Source organism: Sceloporus undulatus, chromosome 2 (genome assembly GCF_019175285.1).
Source record: "Sceloporus undulatus isolate JIND9_A2432 ecotype Alabama chromosome 2, SceUnd_v1.1, whole genome shotgun sequence".
Classification (NCBI taxonomy): Eukaryota; Metazoa; Chordata; class Lepidosauria; order Squamata; family Phrynosomatidae; genus Sceloporus; species Sceloporus undulatus.
Genome location: NC_056523.1, coordinates 314,626,863 through 314,651,219, shown reverse-complemented (window position 1 = coordinate 314,651,219; position 24,357 = coordinate 314,626,863). Strand labels below are relative to the sequence as shown.

The window sequence follows — 24,357 nt, the reverse complement described above, 5'->3', positions numbered from 1 at the left end:
ATTTGAGAGGCCCAGGAATGCAGGCAAAAGAGCAAGATTTAAGACAGAGTGACCCAAGGCTCTGACCTCGGGGATCTGGAAATTGTTGTTAGTTAAAGTTAGCAGAGAGACATGAATCCTGGAGAAGAGATATCTCCGCAAGGACTAGAAGGGGGGCAAAGACAGATAGGGCTAATGGAATGTGGCTAAAATGTACCTTTAATGTATTCATGCATCTGTACCCTGATTGTACGAAAATCCTATATGTTTAACTTTTACCATATCCAATGGGATATGCCAGCTAGAGTTCTTTGTTTCTATCCTATATAAAGCAGCCATTTTTCCTTGTTCGGGGCTCTGGGATCTTTGTTGGAATGTGAATTCCTCCCAGAGTGACAGCTGTCTAAAATAAACAATCTGTGTTTTGCAAATTCATCTTGGTCCCCTCCTTTCTGATTCTGTCAGACCGGGTTTGCTGTGAGTCAAGTGGAAGTGTTTTATCAGTTTTCCACAACAATAGTGCCACTGTATTCTACTTTAGTCAGGCGCCACCTGGAATATTGTGTCCAGTTCTGGGCACCACAATTTAAAAAGGATGTGGAGAAACTGGAGCGTGTCCAAAGGAGGGCGACTAAAATGGTGAAAGGTCTGGAAACCATGCCCTATGAGGAACGACTCAGGGAGCTGGGGATGTTTAGCCTGGAGAAGAGGAGGTTAAGAGGTGATATGATAGCCCTGTTTAAATATTTGAAGGGATGTCATATTGAGGAGGGAGGAAGCAAACAACAACAAAAATACAAAGTGTTTTTATTTTTTATTAATTTTAATACATAATATACATACTCAAAATATATACATACATAAAACACATAACAATTGTTTGTTTACCTAGGCTTCATGAACTTATCTTATATCCTGAACAGATAGATAACATTAAAAAAAACCAAACAAAGTGTTATAGAGGTACTAAAGCTGGGTTCAAAATCTTACTACAGTATTTGTTTTGGGCCCCTTAGCTTGAATACCAAGTCTGGTGGCTCTGTGAGTGTAGGTATTCTATAGGTTCTTGCTTGCTTTATTTATTTTTCCAATTTCAAGTTATTCTAATTTCTCTGTGATCAGTTTAGATACAGTAAGAGAGAGGCGTTGCATTGTAGCTAATGAAATAGTCTGTTGTCCATCCCTCCAATTTTAACCATATTGCATCATGTTGTATTTCTTTCAGAGCAGTGAGTCCCAACCTTTTCTGTTCCCCACACTCCTAGGAAATGTTTGATTAATGTTTGCACATCCTACAAAAGTAATATCACATATGAAGATGAAGAAGTCTTGTTTTTATTTTTTAATCACAAATTGAATCACACACAATACTGCAGGTGAACAAATTGATCTTAGAAAATAAGCTTTGGATTCAGTGTATAAAATGCAAATCTAAACTGAGCAATTAGATTCTAATTTATTTAGAAAAAGTATAAACAGTGAAACAAATCCCAACTGTGAACAAAAAATTCAGTTAAGTCTTTGCTCTTGGTTCTCATTTGTGATTTTGTCAAAACTTTTTTGTTGACTGTTATCCACAAGTCTAATTGTGGATGCCGGCGATTCCTAAATTTTGTCTTGACTGACAAAAAAGAAGTGAATCTAGTTTCACATAAGTACCTTTGTCGCAGCCCCTGAAATTCCATATTGTAGCCTCGGGTGTATGGGCACCCCAGGTTGGGAACCTCGTTTTTAGAGTAATAGAGGGTAACATTAGCCAAGAGTTTGTTAATATTTATTAATGAAAAATATTAGCATATAGCCACCCCCGGCATGTCTGTTACTCTCTTTGGTTGTGGATAGATTCTGTAATTTCTACTTGGCTGGCTTTGTGATTATTTTAATGCATTTTGTACATAACTACATTTTATAATTGTACATTAGCTGCTCAAAGAAGCAGTGTAAATAAATGGATCCTCTGGGCTTAATCCAGATTTGTTTTCTCATATGAAGTGGGTTTCTTCCAGGGCATGAGGATTTTTCTCTGTTGGAAGAAGGGATTCTTTTATCTAACCTAGTGTTTGCTGCATTTGTTGCTCTAACACAGATACTCTCAAAATCACAATCATACAGTAAACTATACATCCAGTCCTTGACGTGAACTGGTGTCTGTGGGTTAGGCTGTTGGTGGCATTTCTAGATCACTAAGGGATATTTTTCAACTTGAGTGCGTTTTTTTTTCTTTCTTTCCTCCCCTCTTCTTTTATTTCATTTCATTGCATTTACTTCACCTAGCAACAGCCTGTCTCTCCAAAGCAGCCTTGCCTGATATCTTCAGAATGGTGGTCTTAAATAACTGTTGTACTATTTAATTAATGATGTGCTGCATGATTGTATAACTCCCGGAGCTCCAGAATTATGCAGGAAGGAAAATCCAATACATTGTGTACACTTGTGACATATTCAGAATTCACCTTGATAATCATGGAATGAAGGAATACAGAATGGGGCTCTGAGCAGAAGTTCATAATCCTTTAGGAAATGGTATTACTGAAACTGGCACTTGTGTGCTGGTTCTATTTTGTTATTCCCTGAAAGAAGAAATGGTCTAAAAATTGTGTGGCAAATTTCTTCCTATAGTCTTGTCGACTGCATACATACAGTTATGACTGTTAAATATCATTTAGAAATATTTGTAACTGTTATGTAACAACAGCTTTGTGAGGCAAAATTGTGCCATCTCAACAATTAAGCCTTACCTTCAAATGTATATTTACTTTTACAGAAACAGACTGAGGAGTGGTATTCTTGTATGCTCTCTGTTATTTTGGTTTAATGTTTTGTTTCAAAACATTTTATAGCAGAGCTCCTGGAAGGATTTAACGAATTGTTTTTGTACATTCAGTGGATATGGAAAGAAATGAGCCAAAGTGATATTTTAATAACAGGAAGACAACTGTACACAGATAAAACATATTTTTTACATGGTCTTTGATATTTTATATCACTTAAAATCATTTCAACTGTTAAAAAAGGCAACGTTTTTCTTTCTAGGGAAAATATATTTTCAGTTTCTGTAAGGCATTCCATTTTTAGTTTCTGATATTGCTCTATCTCTTATTGATTTCCTGGCAAATCATGGCTATCTAATTTTACCTGCCTTCGCATTGATTTCCAATAAGAATCTGGTCTGTTCATAAAGAATCAGGATAAGTTGCAACTCAGATTCAAAATGATTACAATTTAAAATAGTTTGTTACTCTTATACTTTTCAATAAAATAGTAATCATGTTTCCAAATTTAAAATCCAGAATACTGTTTTTATTGAAGTTTTACCAATGCCCGGAGAGATTTGACACTCCAGAATGAATTGCTTTTATTGATCAATTTGTTGTAATCTAGCATATCTTTAAGAGCACAAGTCATTTGGAAAAATATTATCATACACACATTCCTATTTTTTATATGTAATCTACCATTCAGCTTCTGGCAATATAGCTCCTAATTTAAATGATTGCCTTTGAATATTTATTTTGTTAGAGTGTAGAAGATTTTAAAACTATGATTTATTTTACTGTTTTAAACAGAGCCTATACATTAGCAAGAAAACAAAATTCTTAAAGATATAAAAGTGTATCCTGTATCACTGTATAAATTTCATATTCATTTTATTTAATTTAGTTCAGAAACAAAATAGCAAATTGTTTCTCCATATTGCATTTTTAATAATATTAAAGCTATCATAATTATTAATCTTGCTTGATAAATGTTATGGCTCTACATTTCATTCAAATGAGTATTTATGATATGTGCATAGTCACGTAGATCTTTTTAGAACTGCCTTTTATATGAAATTGCTTTCTTGACTTGGACACTTGTTATTTCATGCTTCTGTTGTGGAGCAAACATTTCACTGTATTGGTGAATGAGAAACCTAAAATGGATGAAGATGACTATTTCCCTAACATGCAGTGAGAAATAGTTCAAGACAAAATGGATTCTCTGCAGTTCCGTATGGAGCAAGCAGACAAGCTCTTTAATCAACCACAGTTGGATTTTCTTTTCATATTCTCGTTTTACGCACCCTATGATAATTGTTAATGATTAATTTAATCCTATTACAATATTGTACAATATACAAAAATATTAAATCACAAACACTACTTTTCTTACTGGTACTGATAAAAAATACTTATAAATTTACCAGATTTCTATCTGTTTTTAATCTGCATTAATTCATTTTCTGTCAGTCTTATTTATAACAAAGCTCTATACATCTCTAAATTGATGACTTGTTGTTTAAATAATTGATGAGGTTAAACACATGTAAACCTACAGTAACTTTCCTATGTGATTCCCACACATGAATTGGAACAAATTAATTCTTCCTCTCATAGGTGAATAATTTAAAGTCAGTCTGTGCATAGTGAAAAAATTATTGTTGATGGCTGCATAAAATGAATTAGAAGTTTGTTTTCTGTGTTGTGATAATATTAGTAGTATTTATCTGTCAACACTGTAGAATAAGGGAACTAGATATAGCAATTGCAATATATTGAAATTACTGCCGAAGCATGCTTAGATTATTTTTGCAAATTATTATGATGCATTTCTACCTGTTTAAGTGTATCTATGTAGCAAGGAGTATATTGCATAGATGAATATCCGCAGAATATGAGATAAATTTTAATTAATGATGAAACTACTTGCTGTTTCTAAACCCAGAAGAATGATACAGACAAGGATTAGGAAAACTAAAAAATTTCCAGTCACATAAAGCTAGAAATGGAACAAAAAAACTATAAATCTATGAGTAAATGTTTTTTAAAAAAAGAAAAAGGTGTATTTTTATATTTTCACAATGTCGTCTGTGTGTGATACTTTAAAAAAAAAAGCTTGGTGGATTTGCAAACGTTAAATGATGAATATTATGTGCAAAGCTCTCTTCTTCCTCTTTCTATATAACATGTCAGTATGTTGTTGAAGTTCAGTTTATCCACAATCTTATGTGCTAATGAATACTTGGTAGTCTATACTAATACTTGGTAGTCTATACTAATACTTGGTAGTCTATACTAATACTTCAGTGGATGCTGAACAATTTAGATGTTAAGCTTTTTAGGAAGAATGAATGATGGCTAATGATTATTTAATGACATATTTCTGGACTGAAAGGCACTTAGCACTCAAAGTGTACTGCAAAGCCTATTTCTCAAGGCTCCAGACAGGTTTATTTGGTCTCACCTTGAAGAGAACAGTGCTGTATTGATTTTATTGGTGTGGATTTAAACACACTATTGGCTTAGAATAGCACCAACTATGCAGCAGAAAATCAGCACCCTAATCCCTATGGTTACTGAATGCATTTTGATTCGAGATGCTTGGAAAAAGGAAGCAAAATTTTAGGTTGAATGCTGAACTTGATTTAAATCAGCGTAAGTGTTCTGTTGTACACCATGAATAGAATGAGCAAGCATCAGCTTTCCTAGAGCAAATGGTTTTAATTCCATCACATATTTGTGATGTATACTTTTACCAACAGAATGGTTTACACAAATGCATAATAATTTATAATTAAGAAGGATGAGGGAGGCATTAGATAATTGCATGAAACCTTCAAATGAGAAGGAAAGTTTCTGGTGAAGTAGATTACAGGTTTTGTTATTGCCAGGATTAGATATGGGAATCATTTGGCCCTCAAGATGTTGAACGACAATTTTCAGCAACATGAGTCAGTACAATGGTAAAGAACACTGGGAGTCACAATCCAACAAGGTTTCAAAGGCCACATGATTCTCACCTCTGACCTAAATTAACCAATATAGATGCTTTAAAAAACTGGGCACAAGTTTTAAAAGTCCAGGTTGCAAGTCTCCTTCCACGTGTGGTTAAGCCTAACAGTCTTTTGCATCAGACATGGTAAATTTTAAAACTGGCAGGTTGTAACTCCAAATCAATCAATTTTCATGATTCATCTGAAAACCTGTTGTGCTTCATGATTCTTGGCATAGCTACCTTGGACTTTGAAAGGAAAGGTGACATAAATATTTTAAATGAATAAATATGAACAGAACTGGGTCTCTGATTCTAATATTCATCTTTAAGGTGCCATATGTTAATGCATTCCAATTTTCTTTTAACCTCATCAAGTGCTACCTCAGTTTGGAGGTTTACTGCTTCTTAAGAAAGTGGTTTCAGGCTAGGATCTAACAACCAAAAATAAGGTGTAAGAGGGTTACTTTCAATTCTTTGGCATTTTCATATGAGTGAGCACACATCATTTCATTAAATGATCAGTTCCTAAGAAGCTCTGGTTGCACAGTGGTTAAATGCCTGTACTGCAACCACTAACTCACAAACCACAAGCTTGTGAGTTCAGTACCAATCGGGCTCAGGGTTGACTCAGCTTTGCATCCAGTTTAGTGGGGGCAATTCACTTACACATTGTAAACTGCTTAGGGAGTGCCTAAGTGCACCGATGAGCAGTATAGAAATGTAATTGCTATTGCTATTCAGGCCATAAATAAATTCAGGCCATAAACATATTTCGAATTCCTATTCAAGATGATTAGGTAAGAAAACATTGGTAAAGTTCATTAGTTCATTCTTGTAAGCCACTGGTAACTAGTGGTATAAACGAGTACAGTGTGCCCTTGCCTTACGCGGGGGATCCGTTCCGGACCCCCTGTGTAAGGCAAATCCTGCACCACAGGTGCACGTCCCATTCACCATGTTAGGGCTTGCCATCAGCATAACCTCAAATCCGCGGATGTCGAGCCTGCATACTGTACGGGCGCGCTGTATATGCATGTATGTACTACCAGGCTAGGCAGCACACATTATAGTGAAGTAGTTAACTTTTATAGACATACTTTTAGGGATGGATTCATACTGTTCATTTTTAAAATAAATTTAGTGGCAACTTTTTTCAATCATTCAATTTCAAAGCCTGTTATGTGCTGCTACCCCTGCTACTAGGATTGCATAATTACCTTAACTGGAAATGGAGAATGTGGAACATAGGGGTTAAGACACTGCATTGTGAACCAGGAAATCTCCTTTTCTTATTCTCTCTCATAGAATCATACAGTTAGAAGAGACAGCAAGGACCATCCAGTCCAACCCCCTGCCATGCAGGAACTCCCAATCAAAGCACCCCTGACAGATGGCCATCCAGCCTTTGTTTAAAGACCTCTTAAGGAAGGAGACACCACTACATTCCAGGGGAGTGTGTTCCACTGTTGAACAGCCCTTACTGTCAGGAAGTTCCTCCTAATGTTGAGGTGAAATCTCTTTTCCTGGAGCTTGCATCCATTGCTCCAGGTCCTAGTCTCTGCAGCAGCAGAAAACAAGCTAGCTCCCTCCTCAATGTGACATCCCTTCAAGTATTTAAACAGGGCTATCATATCACTTCTTAACCTTCTCTTCTCCAGACTAAACATCCCCAGCTCCCTCAGTAGCTCCTCATAGGGCAGGGTTTCCAGACCCTTCACCATTTTAATCGCCCTCCTTTGGACACGCTCCAGTTTCTCCACATCCTTTTTAAATTGTAGTGCCCAGAACTGGACACAATATTCCAGGTGGGGCCTGATAGAGTGGCACTACTTCCCTTGATCTAGACACTATACTTGTATTGATGCTGCCTAAAATTGCATTGGCCTTTTTAGCTGCTGCATCGCACTGTTGACTCATGTTCAATTTGTGGTCTACTTGGACTCGTAGATTTGTGTGGAGGGGTGAACCTTAATAGAATTCTAATGTATTTGCTACTGCTACTTTCAACTGTTTTTGAAAGACGACATGGGCCTACAAAGCTACCTGGTATAAATTAAACCAGTGGTTCATCTAGTTCAATACTGTCTGCTCTAATTAGCATTGGCTCTCCCAAGGGTCTAGGTAGATGTCTTTCCAAGCCTTGCTGTTTCAGATCCTTTGAATTGAGATGCTAAAAACTGAACCTGACACAATATTCATAGAGAAAATGTTCTGCTACTTAGCTGTAGCCTTAATAGCAATTGTGTTTTTGTCTTTAGTTTAAAAATTACTACAGGTTCATTCCCCCTTAGCTGGAATTCTGAAATCCAAAATAGTCCAAAATCCATAACTGTTTCCATGGGTGGCAGAGATTGTGACACCTTTCCTTTTAATGCAGAACATTATTAAAAATATTATATATAATATTAGATTAAGACTATGTGTATAAGGTGTATATGAAACATAAATGAATTCCATTTTTACACTTGGGTTCCATCTCCAGTCTCATTGTGTATATGCAAATACTCTAAAATCTGAAAAAAATTCAAAATTCAAAACACTTTCTGTCTTAAGCATTTCAAATAAGGGAAACTCAGCCTGTACTGTTCAAAGAAAGCTGTTCAATTTGTACATCTCTGCTGTCTACTTATATACTCCCTTCACTCCCAAAAGGTTTTTGGGAGCAGCAGACCATTGAAAACAATCACTAGAAATAAACAACCAAAGCAACAATAACAGTAACAATAAAATAACATTGAACTATTAATAGTATATTAAAACATCAGAACATGATGGACATGGACATGTTAAAATTTTTGGTAGTTACCTAAACTTTCAGGCCAGTAAAAGCCGTGAGTAAATATAAAGGCCTTTATTTTTTGTGAGAAAAATAAATAAACTGGCATCTCATTCCAGAGATAGGATTCCACAATTGACAACCCTATCCATGGCCCACTTGACTTCAGATGACAGAGGGACCCAAAAGAAGTTCTCTGGGAACAGCTAAGAGCCTGGGCAGGCTAATGTAGGAATAAGTCCTTGAGATACAAACTTATCCCAAGCTTTGTAGACTTTAAAACTCAGGAAAAAAGTACTTTGAGATGCACTTGAAATCCAGCATGCTAGTTTCAGAATTGCTGAAAGATGGTCAACTTGCCCAGTCCTAGGCCACAGAGTCCCAGTATTTTGTATTGACTGAAGCTTCAAGTTTTCAGTGGCAGCCATGCTTACAAGGCATCGTAGTAGTCCAAATGAGATGTTAGCAGAACATCGATAAGCATAGCCTATTGGTCTCTTCAGAATTGCAGTTGTACACGCATGTATAGTGGGGTCAGCTGGACAGTAAGCTTTCTAGTCAGAAATGGAGGAAAGACTTAGCTGCTCAGAATCCTAAGATGTATTTCTGTAAATAATAAATGGGTCTGACATTTTCACCTCCAAGTTTTTAATTCCTAATACAATAACAGAGTACTATCCTATGTCTAATAGCAGATATAAAGTATCTGGGGGTAGTCTATCTCCCATAAAATACTCTTTAGCCTTAATTCAAATCCATTGATTCCTGTTCCAGTTAAACCTGTAGAACTTAATATGTCTTTTAATCCTTTTATTGTAAGCTAGGATAAAATTAATTTTACACTAGGACTGTGCAAAGCCAATTAACATGATCTTTAGAGTTATTTAGTAAAGTGCTTCAAACTGTTAAATTTATCCTGACCTCTTGGTTGCACTCCCTGACTGCTTTTTAAATGAAGCAATCAATATCTTGCAACCTTTTAAACAGCTTAAACTTTTTCATATTTTTTGCCTATATTTTATTTAAACAGATTAGGGTGAAAGAATACACATCTGTGCTCATGAACTGCTTCTCTAAAACCGTTTCTTTTTAGTTTTAGTTCTAATCTTGTTTTGAAATCTTTTTTTAAATATGAAGGCAGAATGTCCATTTTGCTAAAACCAAGCAAATAATGAAGAAATCTGTCACTTCCATTTACTTAGTGCATAGAAAACCTGCTATCTCTACAACTTAAATGCAGAAACCTTCCCCCTTCCCCAATGTAGCTTCTGTTTTTCACATAGTGCTATTTGAGGTTATTAATTTTCTCACTGTGATAGGGTGATCAACCGTCTTGTCAAGAAAATGGATCTTCGTGTCACCCTTTAGCATGATTAAATGGAGGCACATCACTGTGAGAAAATACCAAATTTTCACGAGACAAATGAAACTTGTAGTGAGGACAACTTTTATAGACATTATTTCATTTTAAAATCTCCCATTTGGCTGTCGGTTTATTTGTTGGAAAAGGCTGCCATTAATTGCATGTTTCTACTAATAACTCAAAAGACAGTAAAGGCAAAAAAGAAAAGGAAGGAAGGAAAAACCAAAGCCCATGCAATTTCTTATCTGAATCTCTTTTGTGCACCAAAAAGTTATCTAGTGTGTTCTGGTGAACAGAGCTCTATTTACATAAACTATGATGTTAATTGGTCTTTCTTAAACTGTTCTTCATTACCACTGACCTTTCTAGCACTAAATATTTGAGGCTTTAAGCATGGAATGCTCAGATCATATGAAGAAATCAGAACCTTCAGTATACTTTCTAATGGGTACTTTGTGCATAGGTCTTAATTAGGCATAACTTGCCAAAACTTAATTCAAAGCAAAACTCAAAGTCTGTGACAATTAAGTCAATATGAACTTTAAAATTTAGAAGCAGATGTATATTGATACGCTCTTCTCTCTCCAGGCTGTGAAATACAATAAACCCAATGTATGATTTTTCAGCATAATGGAGCATTTGGTCATAAATATATCACAATAAAGGAAGGGTTAACCTGAGGTTGCTTTAATAAAAAAGAAGGAAGAGCAACAAGAGTTTCTTTTCTTTTGTTTGGGGGAGGGTTTGCAAGTGCCCCTGTTTAATTTCCTACTGGAAGCAGCACATGTGTCCCCCCCCCCCCGTTTCTTTTCTTTAAACAGTGACCATTGCAGTCTGAGTGGCTGGGGTCAATGCCTTGCCTATTGATCAGTATCCCTGCAGTCCCCAGCTCCAGCATCTGCTTCATTGGCTTCTTTCAGTGCCTGCTTCAGTACATTAGAATAGAAATCCATAACCAGAGCTGTGCTCATCCGAGCAGGGGAAGAAACTAAATTAAATGGTATAAAACAATCTTGGATCAGGAGTTTGTGCCAATTCATCTTGATCTAAGATGTCACACCGGGCTTTCTGTCTGAGCACCTGGGCTAGGAGGCAGCCATAGTGAAAATAGATGGAGCTGCGATCATTCATTTGTCAGCTAAGGAGCTCGGCAGCGGTTAGCAATTCCCTTCTGCAGAGGTCAGCTGACAGAACAATCAGTGCAACTGCAGAATGGAGCTTTCCTTTGAACTATTGTTATGGAGCATGCTTCTTCAGGGTGGAGGGGGAGGAAAGGGGAGTGTAGTGGTTTCCTTCTAGATCATTGTATTCGGAATGAAACAAATTAAAAATGGATCTGTTTAGGCAGACTTCAGTTGCAGCCTGGGTAACATTTGGCCAAAGTGATTAGATATACAAATTATAGCCAATTAAAATGGTTACAAGTCACTTAGTGTGGATCCCGTTTTCATCCTTCCTTTGTAGAAAGTAGACTATTGATCTTCTTCTTCTTCTTCCTTTTTTTTCTCATTGTGAAAGATCAACCCCCACCCATCCCCTCCCCCCTTTGGGTGTAAGACAATCAGAGCTAGAGCTGGGCTGGGAATCTGTTTTCTTAACTAACATTTTTATGTTCTTATGCTGCAGGTTGGACATACAGTTGCAAAATCTTTTTATTAATTCACACTTTGTTAATCTGCAGACCTAGTAATTCTCACTGAGCACCAAGTGGTCTCCTCTGATTTCTCTCAAAAGAGATTTAACACCACTGTGCAATAAGGAAGGGTCAAAATTTTTATCATATTGTTCAGAATATATGGAAATGCAATTCCTAGCTGAAGAAGTTGGAAATCTATCTCAAACATAGAGGTCAAAATTAATTCTTAGAAGTAATCTCCTTGATTGTTGTAAACACTTTGAGTCACAAGCACTGAGACATCTACTCATATTTAAACAGGTATCATGTTCTTTTCTTCTAGCACAAGGCCATCTAGTGTTTGTGGTGTTGTTATTTCCCTTGCATACCTGATGAATACTCATCTCCATTCTCCATGTGTGCATAACATCTTGAATGCCTGGAATGCTAATGTACAGCTTTCAGTTGTAGCAACACCCACAAAGTAACATCCATGAGAATTTTAGGGAAACAGGGATCACTGCCTCTTATATACTGCATGCTTTGTGTGCCTTTGGCCTGTTCCAGACTGCCAAAATAAAGCTGCTTTGGGTCTCTTTGGAGGTATGCTATGTAAATGATGAGTGGGTCCTAAGAGTCCGGAGGTCGCGCCAAAGCCACTCTCCATTCCTAAGCACTGGAGTGCAGCTTTGGTGCAGCCTCCGGATTCTTAGGGTGTATGCATCATTTAAACAGCATGCCTCCAAAGAGACCCGAAGCAGCTTTATTCTGGCAGTCTGTAACAGGCCTTTGACTCCAAGTTTAGTTTGCATTTGGGGGGGAAACACTAATACAAGGGAGAGGGAAACTTTCAGTTTCATAATTATCATTTATAATATGTTTTTATAAAATGTTTTTTAGATATTACTGTTACTATATGGTTATTTTACGGTTGTAATCCCACTTTGATCCACTGGGAAAGGCAGGAAAATACAAATAAAATTATTATTATTATTATTATTATTATTATTATTATTATTTATTGTTACAAGTGATTCTTTCTCAGGACTGATGTTTATCCACTTTTTAAAAAATTGATATCTCTTGAAGGACCATTTTTTCATATTATTAATTTTGCACAGAAAGTCTTTCAGCATGCCCCACCTCCCCCCCCCCACACACACACACAATTTGAAACACTACTGTGTACCATGGAAGCTATCATAGTTTCAGGTATATGGAATAGGTATACTGGCATAAGAAAAAGCACACTATGGATTCCACCATCTGGATATGGTCTACTGGAAAAAAGACCTACACTGCCAGTAATTAGCATCAAAGATAAACCTTGCAGGGGATGAAACCCTGAAAAGTATAGTGAAAGTGTTTGCACGTTAAAAGGACTACCCAAGTTGTTGGGAGCAAACTGCTTGTTTCTTATAAAGCAAATATCAGCACTACTTAATCATCATTCTAATGCTCTTTATCTTTTAATGTAGGTTCTCTCTCTGGACTTCCACAGATGAAGAAGATATCTATGTCATATGAAGAAAGGCGAAAGCAAGCTACTGCTATTGTTTTACTAGGAGTAATTGGAGCAGAGTTTGGAGCAGAAATTGAACCTCCAAAATTGCTGACCAGACCACGCAGTTCTAGCCAAATTCCTGAAGGGTTTGGTTCAACAAGTGGTGGATCCAACTATTCACTGGCAAGACATACTTGTAAGTTTCTTTCCACTTAATCTCTACTTGATCTCTACTTGAAGTTTGCTCCTTCATAGGTTTCATTAAATTATGACTTGGTTTATCTACAATGGAAAAACAACCATGGCTTTTCACTGTGGAAATAAACTGAAGCAAGTGTTAGTTTGCAGTCTCCTCTCCCCTCCCCTTCTCTTTCTTCATGATCAGGGAAGTGGATTAATGTTGAAAACTGCTCCTTTCAAACTAATAATAGTTTCCTATAATGTACTTAGGGATCTGTGGTTTCTTTAAACCATGGTGAATGAAAACAAACCAGTAGTCTTGTATTTGTTTTGAGTAACCATAGCCTAAGCAAATCACAGTTCTCATAAAGAACTATAGGCTCCATACAGACAGGCCAAAATAAAGCTGCTTCGGGTAACTTTGGAGGTATGCTGTTTAAATGATGCATGTGTCCTAAGAGTCCGGAAGCTATGCCAAAGCTGCACTCCAGTCATTAGGACTGGATCGTGGTTTTGGAGCAGCTTCCAGACTCTTAGGACACATGCATCATTTAAACAGCATACCTCCAAAGTGACCCGAAGCAGCTTTATTTTGGCCTGTCTGTATGGGGCCATAGTTAGTTTGAAATGAAAAGATTCCATTTTCAGGGGTGACATCACAGATCATTCTAATAAGAGACAACATGGTTTCTTGTTACATATGAACTGAGCTTATGTCTCAGTTGCTAGTTATAAAAGTATTAAAGAAATAGGCTAAAAGAAATAAATAAAAGAAGAAAATATTTCGTGATCAAGCAGTACAATCCTGTGCATGTATGTTCAGAAGCAAGCCCCTTTAAATTCAATAGAATTTTCTTCCATGTAAATATGTATAGCACTGCACCCAAGAATGACAGCAGGGTTGAAAGAGCTACTGTTGAATATATCTAAGATGAACCTGAAGAAAAGCCATATATTTAAGAGCCTTATTTAAGCTTATTGAATGTTTATTGTCAAATACCTCTGTTTATTGTCAAATGCTTCTATCACTGGCTAGAGAGCTTGAGATGGAGAGTGCTGTTGCATGCATGTCCTCCTGGTGGACTTCACATATGCAGTTGATTGTCCACTGTAAACAAAATTCTGGACAAGATAAGAGTATTTTAATAGACCTTTGGTCTTACCTGACATGATTCTTATGCCCTTAATTCACAACATGGATTCATCAGTCATATGCAAGGAGGGCATATAATTTTCTGACTGTTAACCCAATAGATCATACCCTTTCTCCTCCACTTCGCTGCATTTTTCTTCTCTCCTTGCCTGTGAGAAAACTTTTCCTACTGCAGGATAGTGTCCCATTGATTACAAAAATACGCTGTACTGAGCACATCTGTATTCCACCCATCATCTCTCTGTTTGTAGTCACTAGCAGTGCCCTAGGCTGCTTAAAATGGTAAGTGAAAGCGAAACAACAGTTTCCAATCCAGAAGTTCACAGTGAGTTTATCTGAAGAGAAAATCTGAAAAATTTGTCTTGGACTTGTTGAGGTTCTTTCCATTCTCTTCAAGGAAGACCACTCTTTTTTGTATGGGCTTCCAAACTAGATTTATCTCCTGATGTTAGCCATTAACTGCTGAACCAATGTCTTTTCTGGCTGTCAGTCTTCTGTTGAGTAACACCACAGAAGTGTGTTGCATTTCTGCAGTTACAGTTTCTATTCTTTGTGTTCCTTATAAACAGGAAAACTACAAAATTGAATACTGTGGCAATCCCACCTTTTGTGCTAGTGATGCCTTAAATAAAACAGTGAAATGCAAAACTAATTGTTCAAGAATGCGTTGGTGGAAACTTCAGGGTAGTTTCTTCATTTTTCTTTACCCAATTTATCAATATTTTAGTGATTATCAGAATAATTATATAATCTAGTGCCTTTGGGTAAATTCCTAAAGGTTACAGTAATACCCATCCATTTTGCAGGATCTTATAAGGTTGAGTGCTCAAGAGCAAAGTATTTTTCTAAAATCAGAAGTGGGTGTAGAATATTGTTCTAAAACTAAGTGATTGTGGGACTAGGTGTCAGTTGGTGATGAAATTCCTGAACATTTGGCTGTTGGAGTTCAGATCAGTTATATACAGTCATACCCCTGTATCCATGGGATATCCATTCTGGACCCACCCACCCCCCAGCGGACACAAAAAAAGTGGGACCTCAAGTCCTGTTCACCTTAATGACAGCATATTGTGAATGCACCTGATAGCATGAGCTTGTGATACGTGTGACCATTGGGGACAATGAGGCTTGATGTCTGTGGAAACAGAGGTCCGACTGTATATGGATTCCCCACATGACCTGCTCCACTGCAAAATCTTATTGATACAAATGTTCTATACAGCCTCCTTTATGTTCATATTAATATGAATGATTACTGCTAGTAGGTAACACTGGGTTGGACTGAACATCTCTCTTCTCATGAATAGTCTCTTCTCCTGATTTTCAGAGTTCCCAGCTCCTCATTCAGCAAGGTCTCCATACAATAGGGTCTCGCAAGCCTCTAGAATCTTCAGGAGATTGAAGGGGCTGCTATGAGGACACATAGATGAGAAGGCCCAGTTGTGGGTGCTTAATTCTGCTTCCAATGTTAAGATCATTGTTTGAAATGGAAATTGACATCAGTGTGTTCGGCTGTTTTAATTCTCATATTCTTCAGTTTCATCCTTCTGGCAAAACATCTGTATACACCTTTTATGTTTTGACCCAACCCCAGATGTCAATGTAAATTTCCTTCATTGGACTATCAGAAGCTGATTTTGGTTTGTTTGTTTCCTTCAGAGTAAAATATTATTCCCTTGGATTAATTTTATTCTGTAAAATAATTTTGAGAGATAGGATTCAGCCATTTAATTTGCTTAGAGGAGAATGCCATGCTTATCCATAAGAGGTGGTTTATAATTAGAGCTAAACAGACTAGTTTGATCGAGCTTTTACTTCTTGCCAAATTCTTCCTTCCACAATGACAACACACAAAGAACATATTAATAGTTAAGCCTACTTATCATTAATTGTAATTCGATGAGAGTCTGGGTGTTTTCTCTTTTGAATCACATCTTTTGATCCCTTTTCCTTTTCCCTTGAGTGCTGCTCCCTTGTAAGGAAGATCATTGACTCTTCCTTATACAGTTGCGAGTACAGTATATGATACCACAAGGCCCTTTGGGATTGCAAATATTGGCTTCCTTGTACTTTAGTCCTTGTAGTTGGCCACGTTCATTCTGTAAACAGGTTTCAGCATGCAAACTACAAAGAATGAAATACTTATTTTTACTCTTGACTACTGCTAAATATATAATTATCATATGGAACTATGTTTGAATACTGTTTGATTTTTTTTAATCAGCATTTGGCCTTGATTGAAAAAATAAATAAAAGTGCATTTATTTATGGTTGGGGTGCCCATCATTTCTTTCTACTTGTCGACATACAAGTGGCTTTCATGCACATAATTCTGGTTTTGCAAGTATCAAAACTCTGTCCTGTGAATGCTTTCTGTGGGCTTCTGTTGGATCTTTTCTCATGTAACACCTCTACATGTGTTGTCATAGCTGGGATATTCTGAGTGATAATAACATGCTGTTGTATTACCAAGCATAATTGTTTATATCCATATTGCTTGCATTTGTGCTCCTCTTGTTCATCTGGAAAAATGTATATATTACACCTCTTTTATCCGGCTTCAGAAAAATCAGTGGGGGTGGGAAGTGGGTTTCATTAACCAACTACAGGTTTATGCAGAGGCAAAAATAAGATCTTTCTCATAAGATTGAGTTACAACATTTCAGTGTTTCTGAAAAGACTAGTTACAGTTTCATAGCAGAAGAATCAGCAAAGAAAAAAATTATCAAATGTGAATTCTACAACCACTCTAATGCTAGAATTCCACCATTTATCTGGCACCATTGTGGCTTCAATTTGAGCTGTTGTTCCCTATCAAAATCATTGGGAAGACTAACCTGGAAACCTCCTCCCTGCATATCTCCTTTATATGTGCAATAAGTATTTAGGACATGATGTGGGTCACCACCTACAGTGTGAAGGGATACACCCCCAAGACTGATTTACAACCACAGGAGTAGAACAAGGTGCAGAAGTATGTTGTGGTTGTGTTACTTCAGGTCATTCCAACTTATGATAATAATAATAATAATAATAATAATAATAATAATAATAATAATAATATGCTTTATATATCGCTCTTCCAAAGCGATCAAAGCAGTTCACAGAATCATTTAAAACTTTTACATCATAAAAGCAGCATCTCAATGTATATATCAATAAAAACCAATAAAATCGAACATCGATAAAACATGCAAACAATAAAACAGGCAAGGAATCTATCAATTGTGGTTAATCATTCGTATCATAGATACTCTCTATGAGGAGTCCGAAGGAAATGCTAATCAGAAGAGGTAGGATGACCCTAAGGGGAACATATGAGAGTGACTTGCCCAAGGTCAGACTTTCTCAGAGTCATACCCAATGAATTTTCATGCCTGAGCAAGGATTTGAACTTGGTTTCCAGAGTCGTGGTCCAATGTTCAAAGCACTACACTGTGCTGGCTTCCAGTAAATTAAGGTTTCTTCCAGTTTTGTCCACAGGTCAGGTTATCCAAAGAAATGCATTTGTGCTTTCAGTATTGAAACTTTTTTTGTCTAATGTCCTCCTTAGATTTATGCTTTACTTTTCACGCATTAATTAATATAAGACATGTTGTGTCTGCAAAGGAGGAAGTGCAAGAGGAGCATTCTAGTACTCAGAACATGAATCATTATGAAAAAGAGTGACTTTATGGTATCAAATTATAAATATCCTGTATGAAAACAGATCTTACGTCTTTTACCTGGGCTATAATCAGTCATCTCCCCATCTCCATTACATATTATTTAGTCAAGCCATTCTGTTGAATTTTAGCTTAATATAATAACTGTTTGTTGTCACAGACAGAAAGGAATTTGTGGGAAGAAGTACCTGTAAGAAACACACACACACACACACACACACACGTGCATGCTCCTGATGTGTCTCTTGCACATGGTGTAGTTCAGTACAAACACAACTTTGATATAACAAAGTTTAACAATCCCTGCTCAAAAATGAGATCTAAGCCAAAAAGGCATGCTTTTGCTTCAGGAACATAATTTGCATAACAGATAGAGTTACCTTGTAACATGTAAAACTCTATCACATGTTTTCCCACTGTGGTGTGCAATGCAAATTAATTGTAATATTTCTGCTCTGTAAGGAAGGTTGTGATTCTTTAGGAATTCACACAGTGACCTTGTCTGACATCTCACATTAATCTCTGTTGACCTTACAAATGGCTCATGAGATATTTAATTATAAAATGCCACGTAAAGAATTTCTCATTACAGATTCACCACATCACACCTAAATAGGAGCTAATACTATGTTTATAAAGTTAAGGGGCTGATAACTCTGAATGACTCTTCTGTCCTGAATATGAAAATACTTGGCTCAGTCATTAAAGCAGTGTATTTTTCAAATGTTCTATCATCAATGCAGCTATTAATGATAAGCATTTTGCACTTCAACTTAGTCAGTGTCATGTCCAAAAATACATTATTATCAGGTAACGTAGATGTTGAGATTTTTTACGAATACTTGATTCATATTTCTAATGTGCCTCAGTAATGCACATTACAATTAAAATGCAAAACCCAACAAATCAGACCTCTTAGACATTAAAGCATTAACCTTGTCAGCTCTGACCAAATCCTAATAAAAAGACACTGAACATGGGAAGATCTGCTGTATTCAGCCACAATCAGCTTACCCTCATCCATCTCCCAATCACAACTATATGCTTCAGTAAACACTGATATGACAGGGGACCAAGTCAAATGGAAAGAGGATTTGGTATTGACATCATCATACTCAGGGCACTGAGCTTGAGGCAGTAACAAGCCAAAGGACCTTCAGGAGAGGCAAACAGAGTTGACTGCTGAGAACTAAGGATGGCAAATAATTATGATTTGATAATGCCTTGTGATTCATTTCTGTAATGACGTATTATGATGAAGAACTTTGTGCTTTTTTAGTCTGTAACCCCGCTTCGATCCACCGGGGAAACATAAATTATTATTATTATTATTATTATTATTAGAAATTCCATAAGAACTTTCCATTTTAGAAAGCAATCTCCATTTGTCATCATATTTCATCTTCAGTTTCATCCGTGAAACTATATGGGTTTAGTCAGGGACCTTCCCATATACAGGATGTATAGATAACACAATACATGGCATGTACATCCTCTTGTCTGTGATCTAAAGCACACTAGCAGAATTTCCAGACCATCCAAAGTCTCTAATACCAGCAGTCTTCCACTCTGGAAAACACTCGTTTTATAGCCATTTTAAATACTGTATTTTCTGGCGTATCAGACTACTTTTTAACCCAGAAAAATCTTCTCAAAAGTTGGAGGTCGTCTTATACGCTGGGTGTCATCTTATAGGGCAGGTGCTGAAACTTCCAAGCTGGATTGGAGAATCTGTGGTCGCCGCATATGTTGGGGGGGAGCTCAAAAACAGCTGCGGCCGCATCCCCACCATATGCGATGACCGTATGAAAGCAGGAAGGGCGGCACTGTATAAGTACGGTAGAAGAAAATCCACTCGCCAGGATTCATGGAAATAAGTGACTTAACACAGTCCCGATGACGACGTGATGGGGTGCCTCACCGGGAAGGTGTAAGTGAAGGCCGGAGCAAGCTGCAGGCATCTGGGACACCTGGGGTATGGAAGAAAGAGCCCTGTTTGCGTTACTGCTCTGATAGTCTTGGAGACAGGGAGGGTTGGGCAGGCAGGGAGAACTGACCAATCCAAGCAGGCTTTGTATACAACAAGTTTTCCTGCTAAGAACCTGCGTGTCATAAGCATTTGAATTAAAATTACTGTATTGAAATCATATCTGATGGGTTTTTTAAAAAATATTTTGTTTGCGTTGGAAGAGGGGTAGTCTTATATGGCGAGTATATCCCAAACTCTGTATTTTAACTGGAAAAGTTGGGGGTCGTCTTATACACCCAGTCGTCTTATATGCCGGAAAATACGGTATATAGCTGTAGTATTTTTCTGAAAATGTGTTTTTCCTTGTAAATGGATGAGTGTAAGATTTAGAATTCTAGTCTAGTGTTCAACCAGATTTTGTTATTGTTGTGTGCCTTCAAGTTGTTCAAAACTTATGGCGACTTCAATTCAAACCTATCTTGGGGTTTTCTTGGCAAGATTTGTTCAGAAGTGGTTTTAGCCATCTCAGTAGACAGTCCATTGATATTTAAATATGGTTGATACAGCCCATCTCCCATTGAGGTTACGGCAAAATTTCGGTGGAGCTGGATTGCTTTTCAGCCTATAACCTTCAGTACAAAAGATATTTCAAATTGACATGGTAAAATTATTTAGAATCATAGAACTGGAAGAGACCACAAAGGCTATCCAGTCCAACCATCTGCCAAGCAGGAATGCGCAATTAAAGCACTCCCAACAGATAGCTATCCAGCTCCAAAGAACCAACTCTCCAAAGGTGGAGACTCCACTACATTCCGAGGCAGCGTATTCCACTGTCAGAATGCTCTTAGTATGCGAAAGTTCTTCCTAATGTACAGGTAGAATCTCTTTTTCTGTAGTTTGAAACCATTGCTCCATATCCTAGCCTCTGGAGCAGCAGAAAACAAACTTTCTCCATCTTCAATATGGCACCTTTCAAATGTTTAACCTTGGCTATCACCTCTTCACATTCTCTTCTCCAGGCTAAACATACCCATCTCCTTAAGTTGCCCTTCATAGGGCATGGTTTCCAGATTTTTTCCCATTTTGGTTGCCCTCCTCTGGATATGGCCCAGTTTGTCAATATCCTTCTTGAACTGTGGTGCCCAGAACTAGACACAGTATTCCAGGTGAGGTCTGACCAAAGCAGATTAGATTGGCATTATTACTTCCCTCTATAAAGACACTATACTTTTATTGATGCAGTCTAAAAATCACATTGGCTTTTTTTGCTGCTGCTTCGCACTGTTGATTCATGTGCAGCTTGTAGTCTAAGGCGGGATACAAACCGCCGCTTTGTGGCGGTCCCCCGCCGGCGCCATTTGCTCCGCGCGGGAGCTGCAGCAGCCAAACCGCGCGGCTCCCGTGTGGAGCAAAAAAGAAGCTCCATTTCGGAGCTTCTTTCCGCGGTGCACTGATGACATTGCGAAGCTCCAAGGGCGCATTCTTGACGTCATTAGGGCTGCGCGACGTTCGGACGCTCAGCATCCGATACGTCAATATGGCGCCGGCCATGTAGAAGGGGCGGCGCCATATTGTACAGACACAGTCCGTACTAGACTCAGGGGCGTCTAGAAGAGACGCCCCTTTTTTAAAATGGGACGTCCTCTGGACGTCCCAACTGCCGGTATGTAACCGGCCTAAGACTCCCAAATGCCTTTCACATGTAGTCTTGTCAAGCCAGGTGTCCCCCATCTTATATCTGTGCATGTCATTTTTTTCTGCTTGAGTGTAGTACCTTACATTTTCCCCCTGTTGAATTCATTTAATTAGTTTTAACCCAACTGTCTTATATGTTAAGGTCATTTTGAATTTTGATCCTGTCCTCTGGGATATTAGCTGCCCCTGCTAATTTGGTGTCATTGAAAATATGATAAGCATGTACTTTATTCCATCATCCAAGTCATTGATAAAGTTGTTGAATAACACTGTTTCCAGGACAGAGCCCTGTGTCACCTCACTAGTCACATCGCTCCAAGATGAAGAAGAGCCACTGGTGAGCACTCTTTGGATTTGGTTGGTCAACCACTTTCAAACCCACCTAATAGCTTCATTGTCTAGCCACATTCTGCTAGCTTCTTTGCAAGAATATCATGACGGACCTTGTCAGAGGCCTTACGGAAATCAACATATATGACATCCACAGCATTTCCTTCATCTACCGAGCTTGTACCTCTCTCAAAAAAGATACAAGATTAGTTTTCTTACTTAATAAACATTTGACATATGAAAAAGTATTAAATGCTGTGTTCATACTTTAACAGGCTATCAGTTTTTAATAACCATATTTCTTTATTATTTAAAAGAATCAAATAAATAATTATTAATAGCCTTTCAAAAATAACTTTGGCATCTATGAAAACAATTACGGAACATGGAATATATGTTTGAGAAATAAAGCATGTTGATTCTCTTTTCCATTTTCTCCATTATAAACAATTTTGGGCAAAACTGACAGTTGTTTACTGTTTCCATGGTGCTATAATATACTTTCATAGTTGGAGTTAGAATATACTTAAAGCTGGTATAGTTGGAATCCCTCTATAAATTGAAACAGGTCTGAGCTAAAGCTCATTTACTGTCTTGGAACAGAATTTATTGTGCTTTTGCATTTGATTCACCCACTGCAGATTTTGAGAGGAAGAAAAATAGCATTGTTAGGTCAATTTAACTAGGCCAGAGTTAGACAGGAAAAATTGGCAAACCCTTTATTTTAATCCCTTTCTCTCTCTTGTGTCCAATTTTATTAGCAGTTCAGCTGATTTAAATGTATTTTAGTGCCTGATACAACCTAAGATGTGTATGTATATAGTTCTCTCATGGAAAATGCAACTGAAGAGAGCGAGGTTGCTGCATTTTTTCCAATTTGTGTATATTTGATTAAGCCACCCACAGGTCCAACAAATAGTATCAAAAGGGGCCATGTGCACCTTTCCTGATAAAAGATGACAAACAGAGGTCAATTGCCCCCTTCTTACACATTTCTGAGCCCTCCCATTGCTACTATGTAGAATTATCAATGAAACAGCTGTGTTCATTCCCATTCAATCCAAGTCAGAAGCTTTACATCAGCCTGTTTTGTTGCTAGCCATAAATTGCTGGATGTTTTGATTTCTCATCCGTTGAGATCAAATAAGCTTTTTTTTAAAAAAAAAAACTTGTGTTTTTTTAAATGCTGTGATAGAGAGATCTCAATGATTTGACCCTGATTTTTAAAAAGCAATGCATATGGATAATAGGTTCAGTCAAAGGTTCATAGATTTTTCTTTGAGAGGATGATCTGTCTTTTGACAACTGTGGGCTGAACCAGCTGGTAGAGGAGTCCTTTTTGACACTCATTGTTAAAAATCAGCATTATTTTAAAAATCAGACAGATCAGATATATTAAAAATATCACTGATTGTCAGATGAGGTATTACATTGTACCTCATTTAGCAGCTTGTACTAAAGCTTCAAGGCTTTTACTGAAAAAAGTACTGCTTCTTTTTGTCAGTGCTTGATCTCTACTAATGATGATAACTTGAACAGAGCTTTATACAATTTCAGTTGGTGAAATGAAGACAGGAATTTAAACATTTGATGTTACACTTGTGTGTTAGCTTTTTCAGTGCCAAAACTGTTTCAGTTCCATTACTAATTTTCATTACCATATTTCAGGCCTTACGTTTCATTGGCAGACTGTTGACTTCTCCCATGAGTGGAGTGTGAAATGTATATTGGCTGTGGCTTGGCAGCATTACTTCTGCTTTGTTCACATTCTCTTCTCTTGATTTCTGTGCCACTGAAAGTGAATGAGCTCCTTGTCACTTGCTTACATTCTTTGCAATGAGCAGTGTCCATTGCAGTATATAATATTCATGTAATTTTATCCCACATATCTATATCCTTTTCTTGAGCAGCACAACATCTATCTCTCTAAATCTTGCAATATGCTAATGACTTTATTGAACACAAACATTCAGACTTTGCAGAATTTGTGTGATATTTATTTCTTTTTTTTTATATCCTACCTTTCTCCCCAGGAATCTTGGTAGCAAAACTATATAGCTTATGATTGAAGAGATAGAATCCTCCAATTTTTAAATTGTACTGTCCACAGTGATAGGTTCCATTGTCCAAGGTGCTTTACAGAGTGCCCAAAAAGGGCACTCTGCCGGCACCCATGTTTGCTGCACGAGGGAGCCGCAGTGGACAAACCGTGCAGCTCCCGCCGCGCAGCAAAAAGAACCCGCAAAAAGCGGGTTCTTCTTGCGGCGCAGTTGTGACGCCGCAAAGCACCAATGGCACACTTGTGGCATCACAACCGCGCTGTGACGTGCGGATGCTAAGCATCCATCACGTCAAAATGCCAGCGCCCATG

General features: G+C 37.5%; 1 protein-coding gene across 3 annotated transcripts in view; it reads left to right on the top strand.

Annotated features, from left to right (window-relative positions):
• Positions 1-24,357, top strand: part of WDR7 (WD repeat domain 7) — a 323,814-nt gene that overhangs the window by 174,828 nt on the left and 124,629 nt on the right. For all 3 annotated transcript variants that reach the window (XM_042451351.1, XM_042451350.1, XM_042451352.1), the window contains one exon: positions 12,966-13,187. In XM_042451351.1, the coding sequence (XP_042307285.1) occupies positions 12,966-13,187 (222 nt within the window). The remainder of the gene's footprint in view (positions 1-12,965; positions 13,188-24,357) is intronic.